Source organism: Schistocerca nitens, chromosome 9, assembly GCF_023898315.1.
Source record: "Schistocerca nitens isolate TAMUIC-IGC-003100 chromosome 9, iqSchNite1.1, whole genome shotgun sequence".
In the NCBI taxonomy this organism is placed as follows: Eukaryota; Metazoa; Arthropoda; class Insecta; order Orthoptera; family Acrididae; genus Schistocerca; species Schistocerca nitens.
In genome coordinates this window covers 68607273-68631866 of record NC_064622.1, presented here as the reverse complement: position 1 = coordinate 68631866, position 24594 = coordinate 68607273, and the positions used below count along the sequence as shown (strand labels likewise).

Sequence of the window (24594 nt, the reverse complement as noted above, 5' to 3'; positions counted from 1 at the left end):
AGGGACCTTAGCGTTTCGCGGGCAAGTGCTCTACCATTCTGGATCCGTATTTATATTTTCCATTGTTTCCATAAATCTCTTAAGACAAATGCCGTGACAAGTAAACATGGACTCTGAAATGGATACCTTAACAGATATGAGCACTTGTTCAATAGAAGAAATGTGTTTGACAGTAGCGAGGATAAACAAGTGCTCATAGCCATTAAGGTATCCATTTTAGAGCCCATGTTTGCTAGATTCTTTTGCTTCGAACGATCGTTCTTGTCACATCGCTGAATATCTACCATTCACCCTGTGACACCCTGTATAGCTCATCAATAAAAAACGTAACAAGCTTTAATAATGTAACAAATTGCCTTCGCTCTTGACATGGCGGTTATTGTGATAGCTTGACGTGTGTGTGAAATATCGGAGCTACTAGCATTGCTAAGACGTCCTGTACGTCGTAAGTTGGTACTGCGTATTTACCGACGTTAACTTCTAGAGATCTATCCGATGAGATCCCCGTCAAACAGAAAATAAATTACTGCAAGACAGAGAGATTGCAAATTCCAGAAAGAGAGTGATTTAAAGCCAAAGGAGTCGATGGCGCTCCTTTTGCGATACATTCACGTTTTAGCTACCTCCTTTCTTAGCACAGCCTTTTCTGGTCGTTATTTGAGCGGTTATTGGAACGTCTTATTTGTGCCGATAAAGCGGCGAGCCAACATCTCTTCTTTGTTAAGTAGAAAGTGGCATTCAGGGTACGTGTGAAGAAGAGGAGAAAGAAGAAGAAGAAGAAGAACAACAACAACAACAACAACAACAACATGATAAAGATGACATCCCTGCAACATAGATTGTACATAGGTTTAGCAACAAAGTAAAATGTAGATGGAGAAGCTTTCTGTAATTTTTTTAGTCTGCCACATCACGAACGTTGAACCATAGAGGTCGTAAACCATTATTTCCCTTCATTTGTATTCCGGCCAAGACCATCGTGCCGCCTCTCTTCGCCCTTTTTCGGTGCTAAAGACCAGCCTCACCAGCGGAGATTACTTGCTCACCACTGTGAATCGGACACCCCATAAAAAAAGCAGGTAATTTTCGCGTCTTAACAAAGTGTGCAGCGGGGCATGAACGGTTCGTCTGGGGGACTTCCTCATTTCTGGACGGCGGGCCCGCTATCGGTATGCGCATCGTACTGCGAACAGCGACGGAAGCGGACACACACACACACACACACACACACACACACACACACACACACGTGCATGCGTCGCCTCTGGGGTGGGACGGGACGGGACGGAGGACGGAGCGACATGCAAATGTCCGAGTAAACAAAAAATATATAGAGGCCGAAGGGAACGCGCACAAAAGGAATCAACCGACAGAGGAAAAAAAAACCACACACGAGCAGCCGCGGATCCCCCGCGTTAATAGGGGTGGGGGAGAAAGACCCGGGCGCTAAGAAATGGGGACGGCGACCGGGAAATCCATTTATCACTGTTTTAAATAGCGGGACAGAGGCTGGGCGGTGCGGCGCGGGCTGTCCCCTCCTTGCCGGACAGAGGCTCCCTCAGGCGGCCGGGGGTGAAAGTGCAGCAAGAAATGGCCGCAGCCCGCGCGCGCTCTGCCCGAGTCTTCAGCCCCTCGCCGCTCCGCCGCCCTGTTAAAATCTTTGAGCTCCTGCGTCCGCCACTTGCCGCGGGGGCATCGATCGGCGGCAGTTCGTCTCGGTGCCAAGTGCTTGGTATCTTCACAATAGAAACATTTCTGCTTTTGTGAGGGGGCAGTTAAATAAAACCCGAACGCCGGGAGACGAGACGATGAATTCCGATTTCGTAGAACGCAGTCGGCCGCTGACTGATCCACAACCGCACCCGCTCTTCCACTTCTGCGCCCGACTGAAACTGAGTCGGCCGGTGTGGCCGAGCGGTTCTAGGCACTTCAGTCTGGAACCGCGCGACCGCTACGGTCGCAGGCTCGAATCCTGCCTCGGACATGGATGTGTGTGATGTCCTTAGGTTAGTTAGGTTTAAGTAGTTCTAAGTTCTAGGGGACTGATGACCTCAGAAGTTAAGTCCCATAGTGCTCAGAGCCATTTTTTGAACTGAAACTGACGTCCGTGCATGTCTTTCTTCAGCTCCATCGAGCCAGGTGGCGCAGTGGTTACTACACTGAACTGTCGTTAGGGAGGGACGACTGTTCAAACCCGCGACCGGCCATCCTGATTTAGATTTCCCATGATTTCCCTACAACACTCCAGGCAAATGCCGGGTTGGTTCTTTCGAAAGGTGCCCTTTCGACTTCCTTCCTCATCCTTCGCTAATCCGATGGGACCGATTACCTCGCCGTTTGGTCCCCTCCCTCAAAATCAACTAACCAATATTCAGGTAGCCAAAGATGTGAAAACTACAAGATCGGGGCTGTACGGAAGATGTGGCAGTGTTTCCCAACGAAATCTCTGAAGCAGTGTAGGGCCGGCCGTTGTGATGATTCCGTCCGACAGTATTCCTGGGGGGTCTTGACTTTATGCCGCGTCGCAGTTTCAGCAAAACGCCTTCATAGTGCTGCGCATCGATTGTGGTTCGACGCTGGAGGAACTCACGAGCAGAAGCAGCCTGCAGTCGAAGAAGGAAGTCATCAGGACCTTACCGGAACTTGTGTGAACAGTTGTCGATTTCTGGGGAGGGAGACGTGTGATTTTCCCACTGTTGGCTCTGCCGTTTGCCCTCGGACTCGAAATGGTCATGACTTCGTCGCAGAAGAGTTTCTGTGAAGTTTGGATGGTATGAGGCGAGGTACTGGTGGGATTAGAGCTGAGAGAACGTGTCGTGAGTCGTGCTTGGGTAACTCAGTTGGTAGAGCACTTGCCGGCGAAAGGCAAAGGTCCCGAGTTCGAGTCTCGGTCCGGCACACAGTTTTAATCTGCCAGGAAGTTTCATGTTACACTCTTCCTTGCTGCCGCCATATAGAACAAAAATATCAACATACAGAATCCGCCAGGGAAATGTATACACTCTTTTTCAGTCTCTATCGAGATATCGATATTGTTCGATTTGAGTTACTGGTGTGTTGTAGTATGGTCTTTGGCTAGATGGTAGTACTTTCATCTCGGTATGGCTGGAACACGCTTGACATTCGAGCAACGAAAATGTATTGTGAAGTGATATTTCAAGTTTTATAATGCCGTGGAAGTGCAACGCCTGTGGAGGCGGGAGTTTGAAACAGAATTGCAAACCCGCCTAATAATTAAACGCATCATTGACAAGTTTGAATAGCATGAAACGATTTGTGATAATCACAAAGGAAGACAGCGTACAGCTACAAGTCCTGCTTCGTCGACTCTCGTGTTGAAAACGTTTGTTAATTCTGCACAGAAGTCTGCTACGCAATGTGCACGTGAAGTGGGGGTTAGCAGTACAAGTGTACGAAGAATTGTGAAAGTTGCAAAGCTGAAAGTTTACATTCCACGATTACTGCACGCGATTAATGATGGCGATCCTGATCGCCGAATACAATTTTGCCAGTGGTATCTGCAAATGGTAACTGATGACGAACAGTTTGTGATGAAGGTAGTGTGGAGTGACGAGGCACAATTTAAACATAATGGGACCGTGAGCAGGCATAACAGTGTGTACTGGGCACCAGGAAATGAGCATGTTTATGTGGGTAAAGTGGTCAAATTACCAGGGGTTCATGTGTGGTGTGGAGTATCATCTAAGGGCTTAGTAGCACCCTTTTTCTTTGATGCTACTGTCGCTGGAGAAGTGTACCTGGAAATGTCACACACATCAATTTTGCCAGGTATACGTGCGCTTTATGGAGCTTATGACGAGGTTTTCTACCAACAAGAGGGGGGCGCCACCGCACTACCAGCTAGCCGTACGAACTTTCCTGGACGACAATTTTCCGGCGCATTGGATTGGACGAAGAGGGCCCATTGAGTTTCCTCCACGGTCGCCAGGTTTAACACCTATTCACTTTTACTTGTGGGGAACTGTGAAAGATGACGTCTGTCGCCGTCAGCCACGCACGCTGGAGGAACTTCGCCAGATTACAGCGACATGTGCAGCGATGTCCACTGTAACATTGACTGACGCAGTTTCGGCGACGGCTCGTCGCTCTGTTATGTGTACAGCCGCCAACTGTGAACATTTTGAACATTTAAAGTAACCATGTGCTAAACTGAAGGCTATACAATAGTGTGATCAATTATGAAATGTAAAATAAACACATAAGTAATATTTTTCGTTCCTTATAGCGTGTGTACATTTTTCTGGCGGACTCGTGGTTCATACTCGAAATGAGACGTAAAAAATTCGCTAAGAGGGAAGCTGGGGGGGGGGGGGGGGGCTGGCACGACCACACCGCGTTTTGCCAGTACACTTGCTATCACTAAATTTGAAGTAATTAAAACCCAAGTCGAAAGTTAAAAGGTTAAAAATCTCCTCGACTTCATCGGATGAGCTGGTGCTAAGTCTGCTTTAAAGAACGATGCCACATATTTTGTCTGTAGGTATATTAGTATACGTATTGCTTACGTCAAAGATAGCCATCTGGGTACCTAGTGGGATGCTGGTATCCTGAAGAACTGTGATTAAAACTTGCCGGTTTTTTATTACTGTAGACTCCCTAAAGTAAAGATAGTCTTTTAGAAAACCTGCTATAAATTTCAGACTTGAGGATCCACTCTCATTGTCTGCTAACGCAATATCTTCACATTAGATGATGGAGCTTTTAAGTGTTCCGAAACCGGTCGTGTACACAAAATAGGACTGTTGATTCAGTAATTGTTGTGCGGTTTCTTAATTTTACAAAGTGGCCTTACAGAGTTGCGGCTGCCCCATGACAAGAACTCTTTGTACAGTAGTTGTATACCACTTTACTAAAAAATAACAGTTTCCATCAGACAACGGACCATACTGAGGTATAGAATGACGTGTCTTACAGGACATGAGAAGTTGTATCTCCATCAGTGCTTAATTCGAACTACATCGAAACCACAGCAAAGTATTCGTCTGGAGTGTATCATTATACAGAAGTAAAACGTGGACGAGAATAATTTCAGACAAGAAGAGCTTTTGCAACATGGTGCTGCCGAAGAATGGCGGAGATTAGATTGGTAGATAGGATTACTAACGTGGGAGTAACAGTATCGAATTGGGCAGGAAAGAAATTTATGGCACAACTTGACTAAAAGACGGGATCGGTTGATAGGATACATCCTGTGGTACCAAGTGAAGGTCAATTTGATAATGGAGGGAGGTATGGTGTAGGGGGTGGGGGGGGGGGGAAGGGTAAAAATTGGAGGAGAATACCAAAGCTTGACTACAGTAGGCAGGTTCAAACGGATGTAGGGCGCAACAGTTAAGCTGACAAGGAGAGTTCGCCAGTGGTGGAATTAGCTTTCTGCAACCACCTTATGGTGGTGTAGGTTAAGAACCCAGTTATCACACCATGAAGCCATTCATCCTGCTGGGTCCTCGTTTACGAGTAAAAGCCGAAAAACAATTTTGCCTGTTGTCTAGAACATTAAAGTAACACCGGATTTTCGACTGCTACCGTAGTGTAATGGATATTGTAACAGACTGGAAGGCTGAAGATGGCGGGCTTGAATCCTGTCACGGTCCTACAAAGTTTGTTTTATTTTTAAATTTATTTTTCTTCAGTTACTTGCTTCAAATGTAATGTCTTTAAATTTTCGAATCCTTTACCAAGTCAACCATTGTATTAACTTTCTTATTCATTCTCATATTGTCTTGCTGTCATTCTTTTGATTTGAAATCTTTGTCCGTATGGTTTTAATTCTTCATATGTATCCATTGTAATATTTAATCATTTAAAAATACCAATCAGGCGACTAAAAAACCCAATAGTTATTAGCATTCATACTGATTGTGCAACAGTCACAAAAATTTGTTTTTCGTTGCGAGATGTACAGCTTTTTAGTTGGCAATCGTCACACAAACATTTGAAACACAGATTGTTCTCTCGCAATGGACAAACTATAAAATCTATCTTTCTACATCCACATAGTTCTTCATCAAATTCCTCCATTCTTTCGTCATGACATTTACTGGTTGATGAATTTGCGATGTCGGACATTTTAAATGCCACACTCACAAAAAACAAATGTGTGAGGAAAACGCAAAAAATAAACAAAAAACTGATTTGTGATTGGTAACTGCAAATCCACCAGTGATTCTGAGCCCAATGGAGAAATGAGAACAAAAAAAAGTTAATACAGTGGTTAAAACTACTTAGCAAAGGATTAGAAAATTGAAAAACATTAGATTTGAAGCAAATAACTGAAGAAAAATTATTTTTTTAAAAAAAGAAATGTATAGGAACGTAACAGGATTCGAACCCGCCATCTTAAATTTTCCAGGTTGTTGCGCTAGCCATTACCCTGCTGTGACAGGCGAAAACACTGGTGTTAATTTAATTCTCTTTTATTCGAAGAAGCGACAGCCCACCTACACCACGATATTGGTGGTTGTGAAAAGTCGATTGCATCACTGGGGACCTCTGCTTGTGAGATGAAGACGCGTAGGCTAGCGTGGAGAATTGGGTCAAACCAACGTTCTGATTGAGGACAACAGCAGCAACGCAAGAGATGCGATTATATCTCGGAGGCTGTATGGACGGTGTACGGACATTTGCCACGATTTTACCTGCTCCGAAGGGTTGAGTCCCTTGTCTCCCCCTCCCCTTCCTCATCCTCCTCCTCCTAATCGCTTACTGAGCCTTTCCGCTGGTTTACTTAACATAGAACCAGAATATCTTTGGTTTTTCCGCCACATTTCTATAGAGTGTTTCGTTGTGGAAACTATTAAATGCATCTCGCATTGAAATCGGCACCAAATTTCGAGCCTCAGTAAAACTTCGCCAGTCTGGGAGATTTTGCGTTCGTCTAAATTATACTTGCCTTTTTCGGTGCTCCTGCAGCAGCTTTCTGTCGTGTTTTGTGTACCATGGGAAATTTATTAATTTATTTGGTATGAATCTCTCGTGTGCTGTTGATACTGTTTCTTTGAACTTAAGCCACATATGGTCTTCACTTACATAGTTTGGAAGGATTGGAGACTGTCTCTTAGAAAGACGTCAACCGAAATTGTGGTTGCTTTTGTAAATAGATGTATTTCTCGTTTAGTTTTGGTGAATTTCTTTGTTACGGAATTGAGCCTCGCTACGATTGTGTGTCAACTAATCCTTGTATCCGTCGTGATGCTCAGGATTATTTGTCGCTAAGAGGTGAAGTGTGTTTTCGTAACCATTTACAATTTGAATGGCCTCGTGAACTAATTGTTCAAAATAATTTTAAAAAAAGCATTTAGAACAATTACGGAAGTTGTTTTCTATCTACAATAGGGTCTGAAAATGTATTTTTGTCAACATACGGAAGGTAGATTGAAGTCACTGCCAACTATAATTGTATGAGTAGGCTACATATTTGTGATGAGACTCGAGTTTTCTTTGAAATGTTCAGCAACTGTTTCATCTGACACCAGGGGTCAGTAAAAGGAGCCAGTTATTTATTCCGGTTGTCTAATATAGCCTCTGCCCATACTAAGTCGCATGAACTATCTGCCTCAATGCCGCTTGTGAGCTGGAACGCACATTACATTATTTTCCCTTAAGTTGTGCTTCTTTTTTCTGTTGTAGTGCAGATCATTACAAGTACGGCTTTCCCCTACTAAACCTAGGATGCTTTCTCTGTGACGCTGTAAATACCAGAGCTAGACAATGTAGAACAACAACGTACGTTACAAGCATAGCATTCTGTATTAGTTCATTTCCATATTTCTAAGATTTCAAAATTGTACGTCGACTTTAGATGACATGTCAATCATAGATTTTCTTATCTCTATTTAGTGAACGTATTTTCAGTCATGTTTTGAACATTGTCCCGCTGCACTTTACTAACTAATGTTTCACCGCATATCGCGTTTTAGAGAGTAAATTAATATGGAGTATGTCGTTCTTCTTTTCACACATTCACATACCCATTTCTTCTATCCATATTGTCTTTTTGGCATGCAGTTGTAGTAATTAAAGTAGGCACAAATGCAGTGACCGAAAAGAAATGATTGGCGTACATTCGCATTCTCTTTACATCGTTCTTTTCTTGTTGCTCCCACGGCGATGGACTGTTTCTATCGCAATCAGTAAGCGTGAAAGGAAGGTACCGTACAGACAGAGGGATCTATATTTATACTTTGCAGAATTAATTACATACTGACATAATCGTCGGAATTGCTTTCGCTTCCCAAAAGATATAAATATTTCGATTTCGGAAAAGAAGCTCTGTATTTCGCCAAGATGTCGAAGAAGAAGGTCCCTTACGTACTGGTTGCATCGAGTAAGATGTGGAGACGGCGGTTTGAAAGCGGGCAGAAGTAGTACGAGGAAGGGCGCCCCTTACCTGATTGATCGCCACCTGGCGAAGGGGCAAGTGTGGCAAATGTCCGGCGTGGCAGATGTACAGCGTGGCAAATGTCCGGCATTCGTAGGGACACAGCCCGCCCGGGAGTCGCCGTGCTGTTGTCAAATTGCATTTCCTAGACGTAACTGAATGCAAGCCTCGGTCGAGCTGTCAAGTAGCGCGCCGCATGCGTGTCTGCTGTCGCGCTGCTACAGAGGTGTTGCATTGAGTTACGTTAAAGGAGTGCCATTGGAAAGCGCACGGACACTGCCGCTCGGCTCGTGTCGTCACAGCTCTGCACTGTAAGCGCAAAGACTTTCCCTGTTGTGCGGTTCGGTGCGGTGCGGTTCAGTTCATTTCGAATCGAGCCGTGCGTGGCTCGCGGAAAGAGTCGGGCAGTAGGTCAGGATGGATATCGATCGCAGAGCACCAGGTCTGATTCGTGGTTGGGTGAGTGGAGAGGCGTGGCACGCTGACTCACGCAGCGTCCGCGGTTCCCCCCAGGAGCAAGCAGGAGTAGCGGCGGCCGCATACCAGAACTCGCCTTTAGGCTCTAAACGACGTACACCAATAGAGACCGCGATCGTCCATTTGGCATCCTCTTCTGGGTAAAGGCTCCCTCAGACCATTTCTATCCATTAACGTCATCAGCGATACACATCTGTGCTGTTCCTCCATCTTTTTTGAAGTCATCCATCGACCGTCCATCCAGTCGTCGTCTCCGCATATTCTTCTCTCTCGTAGCAAAAGAACCCCCTTTAGAACGTCCACTGTCCATCTGACTGGCTACAGTCAATGCCCACTTTTTTTTTTACATACGAAGCACAAGACCCCGACGAGTGGCTTCATTTGTTCACGGTGTATTTTAGAGTAGAGCCTCCTTTTTAATTAGGAGACACTTTGAAACATCCCCTTTGAAAAATTAATGAATTACTGTGCTGATAAACCTCTACGTTATTTGATTTTCAACCAACTGAGCAGAACTGAACGTACTCAGACATTTATCTCTTTACGTATTCTGATCAACACTAAACTGACACACAATATTTTTAGCGCAACGCAACCTGACTTTAAATAATCCCTACAAAAGAATGGCCCTGACTAACAATAACCTATACCTTTCATGAATCACTTACCTCACAAAAATCTTCGTTACTCGAACTACTGCAATACAGCGAGCGCCTCTACTGCCAGCTAAATAAAAGATTCCAACTACCGAAGGCACTAACTACTGATAGGCATAGTCAGCAAATGAAAGATTTTGATGGAGAACAAACAACGTATTTACCTTAATAATGTTCAAAAGTCATTATATATATATATATATATATATATATATACAGGGTGTTTCAAAAATGACCGGTATATTTGAAACGGCAATAAAAACTAAACGAGCAGCGATAGAAATACACCGTTTGTTGCAATATGCTTGGGACAACAGTACATTTTCAGGCAGACAAACTTTCGAAATTACAGTAGTTACAATTTTCAACAACAGATGGCGCAGCAAGTGATGTGAAAGATATACACTCCTGGAAATTGAAATAAGAACACCGTGAATTCATTGTCCCAGGAAGGGGAAACTTTATTGACACATTCCTGGGGTCAGATACATCACATGATCACACTGACAGAACCACAGGCACATAGACACAGGCAACAGAGCATGCACAATGTCGGCACTAGTACAGTGTATATCCACCTTTCGCAGCAATGCAGGCTGCTATTCTCCCATGGAGACGATCGTAGAGATGCTGGATGTAGTCCTGTGGAACGGCTTGCCATGCCATTTCCACCTGGCGCCTCAGTTGGACCAGCGTTCGTGCTGGACGTGCAGACCGCGTGAGACGACGCTTCATCCAGTCCCAAACATGCTCAATGGGGGACAGATCCGGAGATCTTGCTGGCCAGGGTAGTTGACTTACACCTTCTAGAGCACGTTGGGTGGCACGGGATACATGCGGACGTGCATTGTCCTGTTGGAACAGCAAGTTCCCTTGCCGGTCTAGGAATGGTAGAACGATGGGTTCGATGACGGTTTGGATGTACCGTGCACTATTCAGTGTCCCCTCGACGATCACCAGTGGTGTACGGCCAGTGTAGGAGATCGCTCCCCACACCATGATGCCGGGTGTTGGCCCTGTGTGCCTCGATCGTATGCAGTCCTGATTGTGGCGCTCACCTGCACGGCGCCAAACACGCATACGACCATCATTGGCACCAAGGCAGAAGCGACTCTCATCGCTGAAGACGACACGTCTCCATTCGTCCCTCCATTCACGCCTGTCGCGACACCACTGGAGGCGGGCTGCACGATGTTGGGGCGTGAGCGGAAGACGGCCTAACGGTGTGCGGGACCGTAGCCCAGCTTCATGGAGACGGTTGCGAATGGTCCTCGCCGATACCCCAGGAGCAACAGTGTCCCTAATTTGCTGGGAAGTGGCGGTGCGGTCCCCTACGGCACTGCGTAGGATCCTACGGTCTTGGCGTGCATCCGTGCGTCGCTGCGGTCCGGTCCCAGGTCGACGGGCACGTGCACCTTCCGCCGACCACTGGCGACAACATCGATGTACTGTGGAGACCTCACGCCCCACGTGTTGAGCAATTCGGCGGTACGTCCAGCCGGCCTCCCGCATGCCCACTATACGCCCTCGCTCAAAGTCCGTCAACTGCACATACGGTTCACGTCCACGCTGTCGCGGCATGCTACCAGTGTTAAAGACTGCGATGGAGCTCCGTATGCCACGGCAAACTGGCTGACACTGACGGCGGCGGTGCACAAATGCTGCGCAGCTAGCGCCATTCGACGGCCAACACCGCGGTTCCTGGTGTGTCCGCTGTGCCGTGCGTGTGAACATTGCTTGTACAGCCCTCTCGCAGTGTCCGGAGCAAGTATGGTGGGTCTGACACACCGGTGTCAATGTGTTCTTTTTTCCATTTCCAGGAGTGTAGAAGACAACGCAGTCTGTGGGTGCGCCATTCTGTACGTCGTCTTTCTGCTGTAAGCGTGTGCTGTTCACAACGTGCAAGTGTGCTGTAGACAACATGGTTTATTCCTTAGATCAGAGGATTTTTCTGGTGTTGGAATTCCACCGCCTAGAACACTGTTGTTGCAACAAGACGAAGTTTTCAACGGAGGTTTAATGTAACCAAAGGACCGAAAAGCGATACAATAAAGGATCTGTTTGAAAAATTTCAACGGACTGGGAACGTGACGGATGAACGTGCTGGAAAGGTAGGGCGACCGCGTACGGCAACCACAGAGGGCAACGCGCAGCTAGTGCAGCAGGTGATCCAACAGCGGCCTCGGGTTTCCGTTCGCCGTGTTGCAGCTGCGGTCCAAATGACGCCAACGTCCACGTATCGTCTCATGCGCCAGAGTTTACACCTCTATCCATACAAAATTCAAACGCGGCAACCCCTCAGCGCCGCTACCATTGCTGCACGAGAGACATTCGCTAACGATATAGTGCACAGGATTGATGACGGTGATATGCATGTGGGCAGCATTTGGTTTACTGACGAAGCGTATTTTTACCTGGAAGGCTTCGTCAATAAACAGAACTGGCGCATATGGGGAACCGAAAAGCCCCATGTTGCAGTCCCATCGTCCCTGCATCCTCAAAAAGTACTGGTCTGGGCTGCCATGTCTTCCAAAGGAATCATTGGCCCATTTTTCAGATCCGAAACGATTACTGCATCACGCTATCTGGACATTCTTCGTGAATTTGTGGCGGTACAAACTGCCTTAGACGACACTGCGAACACCTCGTGGTTTATGCAAGATGGTGCCCGGCCACATCGCACGGCCGACGTCTTTAATTTCCTGAATGAATATTTCGATGATCGTGTGATTGCTTTGGGCTATCCGAAACATACAGGAGGCGGCGTGGATTGGCCTCCCTATTCGCCAGACATGAACCCCTGTGACTTCTTTCTGTGGGGACACTTGAAAGACCAGGTGTACCGCCAGAATCCAGAAACAATTGAACAGCTGAAGCAGTACATCTCATCTGCATGTGAAGCCATTCCGCCAGACACGTTGTCTGTCAGAGACTACGCCATATTATTGCTACGCATGGTGGATATGTGGAAAATATCGTACTATAGAGTTTCCCAGACCGCAGCGCCATCTGTTGTTGAAAATTGTAACTACTGTAATTTCGAAAGTTTGTCTGCCTGAAATGTACTGTTGTCCCAAGCATATTGCAACAAACGGTGTATTTCTATCGCTGCTCGTTTAGTTTTTATTGCCGTTTCAAATATACCGGTCATTTTTTAAACACCCTGTATATATATATATATCTCACGATATCCAGTATTACAGATTTACTCTTTCTGGCGGACACACGTCCAGATCGTCCGCTCTTAAAATTCTGCCAACCCTCTCCCCACATCCACCACTGCTGGCGGCTCACCTCCAACTGCGCAACGCTACGCGCTGTTAACATCCAACTGCCCAACACTACAACAGCGAATTCCAACAATGCAAATCAGCCACAGACTGCACACAGCACAGCCAGTGATTTTCATACAGAGCGCTACGTGACGTTACCAACATAAAAACCTAAACAGCCTACTTACAACTTTTACAGTAACACCTGCAATCTCTCGCTTTTAACCCTAGATTACGAAACCCTCGTAAAATGCCGGAGTTGTTGACTTCCGTCGTTGATCCGTATGTACATGTTTCGTGTACCTTACTGCAATCGCAGTACGGTGTAAAACAGGACATTTTGTACTTACTATGGTATGTGACATAACCATTGGACATCTGATATTCTAATTAACTGAAGTATTACCTGTTAATAACAGTTTGGTGTCCGTCGATGTTACACGTCAGTAACTGGATTCGATCTTATCGACCGACATGAGATCAGTGATCAAAAAGTGGTCCGTTGCATTAAATCTACAACGGATCACTTTGCAAGCGCTGTCATTAAACTATTGTAAAAAATATATTCCTTTACACTAAAAGTCGATATCAGTACAAGGCATTCCTCTCAGCAACATAATTATAGAATAAATTCTGCAGGAATGATATTACATGTACTTCTGATGGACGACAAAGAAGTTTGGTTGCTCTTCTATCTATGGAAACAAAACAAATATTAAAAGTATTTCAGATTAGTGTTTCGTTCTTTTCGTAGCTGGAGGAACACTGATTCGGAATTTATTCCCTTCTTTCGTTGATTATGTTATGTTTTCAGCCTTAATTATTGTATTTAATGATGTGTTTCATACATATGTGTGTAAAAAAAATAAATTTTAACTCAGTTTCTTTTACGCGTGGGATATGGTAGACTCTATACAGCAAATGATGTTAAAATTTCCCGTCGTGACCAAAAAAAAAAAATAAAAGAATCGAAACAGAAATTTACTGCGATGTTTCATTATATAAAACATTAAAAGGTTACAGTCACGGTTGTAATTACAGTGTAGAAATGATATCCTATTTGAAAATGCCCACAAACTACCAAATATTTGGGAAAACTACTTTGTGACGGTCGACGAAAGCTAAGCATTTGTCACATTCTTCTCAAACTATTTCCTCAGATTGTAAAACGGACTTTCTGCCCATCTCGTCATGACATCCCTAGTAAACCACAGTGTGGAACTTTGACGTTTCCCGAGCAAAGGGACACTGCTGATTTCCTTCTCCATCTTTGCCTAACCCCTACTCGACCGAATAGTAGCGGCTTCGGTCACGAATACCATCATAACGACCGGGAGAACGGTGTGCTGACCCCACCCTCCTATCTGCATCCTCCACTGAGGATGACAGCGGTCGGATGGTCCCGGTAGGCCACTCGTGGCCTCAAGACGGAATGCTTTTTTATCTTCTTCTAATCCATGTTTGTGCTCCATCTCAAATGACAGCGTCGTCGACGGAACGCCAAATCCTAATGTTCCTCATCAACATATAAATCTCTAAATCGCTGCAGAATAAAAATTATAACAATCAATTTCTGTCCGATTCATATGACGAATCAGTGGTGGCAAAGGGGAGCAGTAGAGAGCACAACAAATAATTTGAGGACGGTGGGTACGGGTGCTACTCGAAGATGAAGAGGTTGGCAGAGGAGAGGAATTCACAGTGAGCCACGTCAAACCAGTGACAAAAAAAAAGAAATTTAAAAAATATATAAATCATGTTCTGGTGTTTCTGCTCTACTGTTTCCTATTCGCCGTTTTGCCACTGATAATCCATCGCATGTTACAGCCACGTCAGTTAACGGTATTTCTCTATTAGAGTAATGCCAGAGTTGTTGGCTTCCTTCTGCTTATGTACATGTTTCGTGTACAAGATAGCGTTACGCCCAACTATTGCTGTAGTTATGCGGCCGTATCATTGATAAAAAAGATTTAAAGCTCGACGGTGCCGTGTATCTGCGTTGAAGGTATGAACACATATTATTGTGCATTTGTTGGTTATTATTATGTAGTCAGTGGTATCGTATTGTACAAAGACTGCGTCCACATTTACAGGGTGTCCCTATTAAGAGTCGTACGGCGCATTTGCCCAGATGTAACGGCAGAAATATGCAGTTTCGTTTTTGCTTTATGTAGCTGGAGTCAACCCAAACAAACTGTTCATCGTGTGTATCTTGCGACGTCCAGTGTCGACGGAAACCGACGGTTTGTATCCCGCTACAAGCAAAATGATTTCAAAGCGTAATTTTACTTGCCCATTCGATAGACCCGTTTCAAATTAGTCTAGAGCGATGTTAATTTTATCAGTATGTACGAAGGGCGTTTGAAAAGTCCTTGCAAAGTCCGAGAGAGGACACCGCCAGCGCTTATCGAGGTCATGTTTAGTTAGTAGCACCTGTGGAAAGAACGCACACCAAGTTTCAGCCATATTCGTCTATTTCTTTGTGTTTGGCATTCGTGTGAACAAGGAAGTCGAGTGATTGTCAAATAATGGACGAAAGCGAATTTCGTGTGATGATTAAACATTACTTTATGAAAGGCAAAACTCCTCAGGAGACTAAAGAGAAGCATGATAAACATTACAGTGACTCTGCACCTTCGATTAGAGCAGTTCATAAGTGATTTCAAAATTTTCGGAGTGGCCATGTGGGCACTGTGGGCATCTCGAATGAACGGGTACATAATATTTTGCATAAACATTTGGACATGAGAAAGCTATCCGCAAGATGGGTTCAGCGATTTGCTCAAGCTTGACCAAACACCGAATCGTGTGAAGTGTTGCAAGGATGGTTTGCAGCTGTTTAGGAAAAATCCGCAGGACTTTAAGCATCGTTTCGTCACTGTGGATGAAACATGGCTACATTACTGTACTCCTGAGACAAAACAACAATCTAAACAATAGGTTACCAATGGAGAATCTGCACTAAAAAAGGCGAAGACCATTCCTTCGGCCGGAAATGGTTATGGCGACTGTCTTCTGGGATTCGCAAGGCATAATCCTCATCGACTATCTTGAAAAGGGTAAAACTATTACAGGTGCATATTATGCATCGTTATTGGACCGTTTGAAAACCGAGTTACAAGAAAAACGCCGGGGATTGGACCACGAAAAAGTCCTTTTCCATCACGACAATGCGCCAGCACACACCTCAGCAGTTGTTGTCGCAAAATTAATGGAAATAGGATTCCAACTCGTTTCACATCTCCCCTATTCTCCAGACGTGGCTCCCTCGGACTACTATTTGTTCCCCAATTTGAAGAAATTGCTGGCGGGACAAAGATTTTATTCAAACGAGGAAGTGATTGCAGCAACTAATAGCTATTTTTCAGACTTGGACAATTACTATTATTCGGAGGGTACCAACAAATTAGAACAGCGTTGGACGAAGTGTGTAAGTCTAAAATGAGACTACGTCGAAAAATAAACAAAAAAGGTTTACCGCAAACACGTGACGTGAGTAGTTTTTATTTTTGCACGCCCCTCGTATTAACAGTCCAGTAAAATATGAAGAATAACCGGTACTGAATCAGCGACAGCATCGCCCTGGCCTGTGCTGACTGATGAGGTACCGGCAGAAGTAAAGTTGTGATGACGGGTCGTTAGTCGTGCTTGTGTAGCTCAGTCGGTAGAGCACTTGCCCGCGAAAAGCAAAGGTCCCGAATTCGAATCTCGGTCCGGTACACAGTTTCATATCAGCGCACACTCCGCTGCAGACTGAAAATTTCAGTCTAGTTTCGCGGATTTACAGACCACAAATGTTATGTATCAAATTGTTGTTCTCGACCTGCCCTAGTTCACTGTGGTGTGTTGTAAACGCTTATCGTGTACACGCCGTGTACAGTTATTGATCGTAGGGGGAAATCCTGTAGATGCCAACTGAGTTGCCGCAGAACTTGGCGCACACGAGCGGACGGGACAGTGATTGTAGCCAGGCGTCACGAAACAAACGCGGCGTGCAGTAGGCCGCGTCCAATCGCCCCGGATCCCGCGCAGTTAAATATTCTTCCTCTCCCGGATTGAGAGCCCGGGCCGGCTGCGCGGAATGCCTACTAATGTAGCTTTGCTGCGGCCAGCGTTCGCCCGAGACGTATTTCACGGCCCGGACCCAGCGCCGGAGACCATTTCAATTTTTATAGCCGCTACCGGCTAAAGGGCCGCCGCTGCCGTTCCTCCACCCTCGGTCGGTCTTTCCCTTTTTTTCCGCTGCCACCCCACCCCCACCCTGCTCCCCGTCCGACGTCCTCGCTCGCCCCGAGGAAGCGTTCGTTCGGGGATCAAGGATTAAGCTACACCGCCCCCGCCCCCCCCCCCCCCCCAAACCCTCTCTACCCCCCTTCCCGTGCAGGCAGGCGCCCCATCCCCGAGTCTGCGCGATTTTTATTCGGATTTTTGCGGCTCCACTCGCGTGTGTTTCTGCCGGCGAATTCTCCAGGGGTTGGACGGACTGCGGTAGGCGGGGAGAGGGGAGGTCGCAGAAAAGGAGGAGAACACCGCGGTATTGTGCGGTCTGAGTCCGCAAGAGAAGTCGGTCGGCTCAGCGCGCGCTCACACACACACACACACACACACACACACACACACACACACACACACACACACAAAAGGGGTTGCGCGGGACGAGGAAAGGGGTGGCGAAAAAAAAGAACAGGAGAGCGTTCGGCGAATTGATTTTATATTTGGTTATTGCGGTATTTAGCGGAAATTGGATTGGGATTCGAGTCTGGCCGGCGGGGCAGCCGACCGAGGGGAAACCTCGATTTATGGTGCAGTGGCTCGTTTTATTGCCGAGGATATACAGTTGCTCTCGGGATAGCGGCGGAGCGCGCCGGGCTAATCTTGAAAATAAAATGCGCCGAATACTTGACTGCCCGTGACGGTAAACGTACACTCGCTACCTTGGGCAATAAAACGCCGTAGCTGTATTTCTTATTCGGTGGCACGTTAATTGCGCACCAGGAAAGAATTAGGGCGCCAAGTGTATCGCATTTCGACCGAGATCGGCCACCGGCCCGAGGGGGACCCTGCAGAGTTTGGTTTTTAATCCGGTCCGCTACTACCGGTGGGGGCTCCGGCAGTTCGAGACCGTTCCCTGGGATTCATGACCGGTCGGTATTTACACCCGTCGAGCTGCAGTTCTCAGCCGATACCCTCTGGACCTCTTTAGTGCTTAAGTACTCGCTGTAGCGCATTGCCTCTTAAACTGTTGTCGAAGCGCAGGCAGTGGTGTGTCTCAGCGATAAGCAGAGAAAGAAACAAGATTACGGTTTATTGCCTCTTAAACATCGGGCTCGTTGCTGACAAGAACCCCTAATCCCTTGGACAAGGTTGACGAAGAAATTCATAGTTGAAATTCGTCAAGGAACTGTCTCGGCATTCGCCTGAAAATACTGTGGAAATCACGAATTCTCTAAATCAGGATGGTCGGCCGTGGATTTGAACCACCTTTCCTGTATACTTCACAAGACTGTCAGACACTGCACCCCCTCGTTTAGTCTGTCGAGGGCACCTGAATCCGCTGATATTTGGCAGGTAAAAACGTGAAAATATGAACATAGCTTACCTTTGACTGCACAGGTGCGCCTTTTTCCTTTCCGTGATGATCAGTGCCGGGACTGATCGGCAGCAGTCAAGTTCGCTGCGGAACTCCACTCTTCTTTCATAATGTGGTCTATGTACCTGAGTCCCTGATATCTCTTCAGACGTCCAATACGTTGCACACTTCTTTGGATAGCTGATTTCCACAGGCATTTCTTCTCGCCCATTCTTCTAAGGACGTTTTAGTTTGTAAACGTGTCAGGCCACTTTGTTTGGAACATGTCACACACATGCTGCTGTAACACAAACGCATCAGATGAATTAATATTAGTAAATATTAATTATAATATTAAGTCCTCAAGAAATTCAAATATATTACAGGCTTGCTAAATCTAAGATCAGTTTTGGAATCAGCACAAAAATTCCTTGAATATGAGTCACTTTACGCACAAATTCGCAGCCATTTTAAATTTTGTAAAAATTAATTTATTTTATTTTGCTACGATGGTACAACTACTTGTGGAAAGAATAGTGCAATGCTAGCATATTAATATACTTTCCGACTAATTAAATATATCAGAGAAAAACTATTTTAAGCTAATACTAATGTAAATAGCGCAAGCCTTCAGGCAGTTTAATTCTACTGTGGAGGACATATTTATACTTTTTTGTGACTTCACACCCTTTAAACTGGTGAGGCGAGGTATGTCTATAAGTAGATTCTTGAGACGCGCGCAAAAGCTGTTCAGAATATGTCGACACTAGGTAGGCCGTGTAGACCTACTTCACTTTTAATCCTATGAATGTAACACAAATGTAGGTTGGCAACAGTGTGAGAACATGGCCGATGCATGTTGTTACTGTGAACTCTATTTACGAAATGAGTGAACTCTGGGACCAAAATCCTCGAATGAATTGCAGCCAGTTTAATTCGTTATATGTTATGGATATAATCTATAAGTTGAATTTGTGGTTTCATTGAGTGGGGACTCAGAATTTGATTTTTTGACGACCTGAAGTATAGAAAAAGTCGCAACCTTTACTGCAAAAGCTGAGGGTTGTTCAGCGAGCTATGGACAGATGCACAATAGGAATCAGTAGAAGAGACAGGAAAACAAGTGAATCACGGAACAGACTGGAGTGGAAGATGTCGTTATGACGGCGACGCAAGTGAAGCAGAGATTTACCAGGCTAATGGATAGTCCTCGCATATGGACCAACGGCATTCTCTATCGGTTTGGGACTCGAACAGGGCCCTTTCGGTTAGCAATCTGCCGCACTGCAGCTACCGAGGCGGACTTGGCCGGGAGAGCGTTCTGGGCTGAGACACTTTCAAAATTCTTTCGCGTGAAAAAATATCAATATCAGTAATCTTGGTATTTGAAAAGTAATCCTTATTGAGTCCGCGGTCGCTGAACTCGATGCCGCTCGGCATGGGAAGTGGTCAGTATCCTTCCCAGTGACGAAATTTCGTTACAAGAATAACGTTAACTATGGGCGGTAGGCGATAAGGAGCACAGTTTTTGATTTTCCGCCAGAGTCTTACTTGAATTCCAAACTTCTCCGTAGTGTTCCAGGCAGCCATCTCGGAAGTCACTGTAGATTACGATGCGACAGTCGGTAATGGCTGCCTCCTGGCACTTTTACGTTAGGATTGGACTATGTGGTGGCTGTTGTCGTCTTCTCGCCTCCACTCTAATCAAGAAAAAGAGACAAGACAGTTCGCTCAACAATTACTTATCGCAGTCAGTTACACTGAAAACAGTTACATTAAGATGCTACAGTTACACTCGCCAAGGAAAGTTTCCAGTGGGCTCAAGTGAAGAAAGCTTTCTTGCTTTTCGACGACTGAATTATCGCTGGGAACCGCCCAGCCAACAAACGGTTTCCCCGCAACTTTACTGCGCCTGTCTTAACGTAATGTTTTTGATCATATTAGTGTATTCCGTTTGCCTTAACTCACAGATACACTCGTTAAGCATTTGTAAGTAGATTCTGGTGGTAACAGTTAGGTACCTCTTCTTAAATACACAACGAGGCTTGTTAATTGTGCGCAAGATACACAACATAACGTTTTCTGCCGTCAAGTCATCCAATTCTCCTTGAAACGACGTGATCTGTACAATTTTAAGCCAGTGATTAAATAGGTTACTTAGATGCAGCTGCGTGGAGGCGGAAGGGGGACTGGGCAGCACTCTAGTTAGAAGCTCCGATTTACTCGGCAGTTAGTCGGGCCCGCTAACTAGCTGTACTCCTGTCCGATGAGTGCCCCCATCCTCTGCTCCGAATACTCGTCGATCCCTACGGCAGTACGGGAGACAGTCGCTCCCGCCACCCCCAGTTTTAACTGGCCTCACATGCCTATGATAGAAGTAACAATAATAATAATTTGTCTACATCAGTGCTTACAGAGGGAGGCCACGACGTTGGGATCGCGGATTTGCTTCAAATTTTGTGCACCTTTAATAGGCCAGTAAAACAACATGATTTGAAAGTAGTTATGTGCACTACTCTGCCAATTTCCAGAGAATCGCAAGAGAAGTTATACGCGTCTATTATGTAAGTCATGTACCCGTGGAAAGATGCAGGCGGTAAGAATCCCTTGTGGTCACGTGGTTAGCGTTGGCGCGTGGCAAGACGGTCGTGGACGATGTAATGGTTCGAATCCGCAAACACTTATTTTTTTAATCTATATTTTTTTCATCACTGGCCTCGTTGACAGTTGAAAAGTACTATAATGTAAAAAACACGTATATTTGCATGAAATTTAAATTTATGTTTTCCATGTCTATATGACAAATAACATCCTCCAACGTGTGATGTGGAGAGCACAAGTAATTCTACATTACACTGGCACACTGTGACGTACTGTATTACTGATTGTGAATAACGTCATTCTCATCATTATATATCGCGTTTGCATTTAACCTTTCCAGGCCTGTCCTTCGTCTTTGGAAATGTAATTACAAATAGTAATTAGTCAAGTAACATATGGAATTCACTACAACTTCATGAAAATGTTGGTGGGTTTTGTTTCATTATATTACCTCTGAAATGTCTTTCTAGTAATGAGACTAGTGATGAAAAAAATAAGTGCTACCAGGATTGAAACCGTCGCTTTGTCCATGACCCATGGGCGAACGCTAACCACGTGACCACGAGGAGTTCTTACGGTCTGCACCTTTTCAGCGGTACATGATTTACATAATAGACGCGTAAAACTTCTCTTGCAATTTTTTTCGGAATTGCCTGTGTAGTACACCTTACTACTTCCACATTATGTTGTTTTAATTGCCTACTAAAGGTGCACAACGTTGGAAGTAAATCGGTATAATAATAATAATAATAATAATAATAATAATAATGTCGTGTGACGAGGGCCTCCCGTGGGGTAGACCGCTCGCCTGGTGCAAGTCTTTCGATTTGACGCCACTTCGGCGACTTGCGCGTCGATGGGGATGAAATGATGATGATTAGGACAACACAACACCCGGTCCCTGAGCGGAGAAAATCTCCGACGCAGCCGGGAATCGAACCCGGGCCCTTAGGATTGACAGTCTGTCGCGCTGACCACTCAGCTACCGGGGGCGGACTAGTTAATCTGTGAGCCCAACGTCGTGGCCTCCCCTTGTTAGTATATCGCATTAGCCTAACTGCCAAGAACTTGAATTTCAGAGAAGCGGCCTACAGAATTTCAAAAGCATTTATATATTTGAGAAGTGTCATAGAATTGATTTAAGAACAACAATAGCAACAAACTCTCATTCACCAGTTTCTTAATGTCGCTCTGCAGTACTATTGTGAATATAGGTCTGTAGACTGTGGTGGAAAATACTCTTTCCTTGAGTCATTTTCGGCTGCCGGCCAGTGTGGCCGAGCGGTTCTAGGCGCTAGAGTCTGGCAACGCGCGACCGCTACTGTCGCAGGTTCGAATCCTGCCTCGGGCATGGATGTGTGTGATGTCCTTAGGTTGGTTAGGTTTAAGTAGTTCTAGGGGACTGATGACCTCAGAAGTTAAGTCCCATAGTGCTTAGAGCCATTTGAACCATTTTCGGCTACGATCAGGTAACATGCGCTTTCAGTTAAACTGCGGGTGTTAGTTTAAGAGGAATTGCACCTTATGGAAGCCATTTGGTAGATTTGTTTTCTTCACTGGATTTGCTTATTTGGTTTCTGCAAAACGGTTGTTACATGTTAACCTCTAAAGAAACTTTTGGTACAAAATATTTACTTTGCTATTTTGCTATTATTGGGGAGGCGGTGAAGGGGAGGGGTCTTGCCCTTTTTGTCGTGGCTCACTCGAGTTCCTGTGTCTTGCCGGTTGTGACTGTGGACTCAGGAACCGTATCGTTGCCAGCAGCAGCAGCAGTAGGCTGCCTGACGCCCATCCCCGTCGACAAGAAACTGAACTCGATTTTGTAGAGTTCCTTGCCATTGTCGAGATTCTTAGTTTTCGTGTTACTGTATTCTCCTAAACTTAGGTGAGAAATTGAGTAATTTGACATAAGGTGTTTCACTATTTTGTGAGGGGGTCCCGCGGCCGCCTCAGCGCGCCTCGGATCGGCTGACCAGCTGTGGTTCCCGCGTGTTTCAGGTGCCGCGGCGTGGACCAGCGGCACTGGCTGTGCAACCAGCACGTGGAGGTGCGCGCCGCGCAGTGGCACCCCGGCTCCGACGCGGACTCGCTGCTCGTCGTGCTCGCCTCCAACAACACCATCCGGTAAGGGGCGCGCCGCTAGCGTGACCGTGTCTTCCACAGGCTCGGTCCGAGCTTCAGCTCCGTACAGCCATCACGTGAAGAAAATGGAACAGCGGTATCCCATAACATTGTGTGCTAAACTTCGGCACTCCTCTAGTATGATACCTTTGAAAAGTTGAAACAAGCCTATGAGGTACTTTCCTTGTCAAGAGCACAAGTTTTTCGCCGGCAGAAATCATTTTTCGAAGGCCGAGAACACGGTGAAGATGAACTTCGCTCAGGGAGACCTTCAGCTTCAAAAACCAACGAAAACGTGTCTGTGTTTCTGTGAGATCAGAACGAATTTGTTCCTCCAAGACAAACTGTCAACCAAGTGTTTTACCCAGATGCCCTAGAAAGGCTCCGGAAAAAGGTGAATCGGGTGAGACCGTAAATTGCAGACAAGTGGATTCTGCATCATGATAACCACCCTTGTCACACAGCCACTTCCAGCACGGAATTTTCGACCTCAAAAGGCACTCCTCTTATTCCACAACCCACGTATTCACCTGATCTGAGTCCTTGTAACTTTTGTCTTTTCTCAAAATTGAAAAATGGCTTAAAAGGGCGTCATTTTGGAACTCTGAAGAACATTAAAAAGAATGTGACTGACATGTTACAGGCCCTACCATTTAAGACAAATAGTTCTGCTACCAAAACTAGGAACAACGACACCGCCAATGTATAGCTGCGGAAGCGAACTACTTTGAAGGGGACAGTATTGTTGTTTGGAAAATGAAAACTTCGGTAGATAAACATTCTCATTACTTTTCTCACACACCTCGTAGCTCTCTCTCTCTCTCTCTCTCTCTCTCTCTCTCTCTCTCTCTAGCATCGATTTCTAAAACGTCGATACGTGAAACCCAAGTCGCGCTTTTCTCATATGATATCCTGAAAGCCATTGATGAAGCCAGTGGTCGCAGTATTTCCGGACTTCCGAAAAGCACTTCACTCATTACCTTACATACACTTATTATCGAAAGTAAGATTGTATGAGGTATCAGGCGAGATTTGTGAACGGATTGAAGTTGTTTTAGTAAGGAGGACAGATAGTGTTACATCGACAGAAGTGTAAGTAACCTCAGTCGTGCTGTGGGAAAGTGTCTTGGGACAGTTGCTGTTCAGTCTCTATGAGGGATGTTCAAAAGAAAGGGTACGAAGCAATAATGTGGATATGTTTGAAATCTTCATTGAAAAGTAATCCCTAGAGGCCTAAGCACAGCTATTCCACTGTTTCACCAGCCGAAGGATTCCCTGTTCCCAGAATCCCTGGAACTAGTCCTCCACTGTGTCCTTCAGTTCGTCGTCAGAGTTGAAGCGATTCCCTTTGAGATTTTTTTTCTTTCTTTTAGTGAACCAAACACATGTGAGTCGCAGGGCGACATTTCCGGGCTGCAGGGCGGATGTTCAAGCTGCCCGCACTTGAACTTTACCGTTACGCTTTGTATTGCGTTGTAGACTCGGATCAAAACCACT

The 24594-nt window shown here is 45.6% G+C and overlaps 1 protein-coding gene across 1 annotated transcript in view; it reads left to right on the top strand.

The window, feature by feature from the left end:
- Positions 1–24594, top strand: part of LOC126202982 (nuclear pore complex protein Nup88) — a 559713-nt gene that overhangs the window by 491272 nt on the left and 43847 nt on the right. Inside the window, exon 3 of the mRNA XM_049937171.1 lies at positions 22975–23100. Within this exon, the coding sequence (XP_049793128.1) occupies positions 22975–23100 (126 nt within the window). The remainder of the gene's footprint in view (positions 1–22974; positions 23101–24594) is intronic.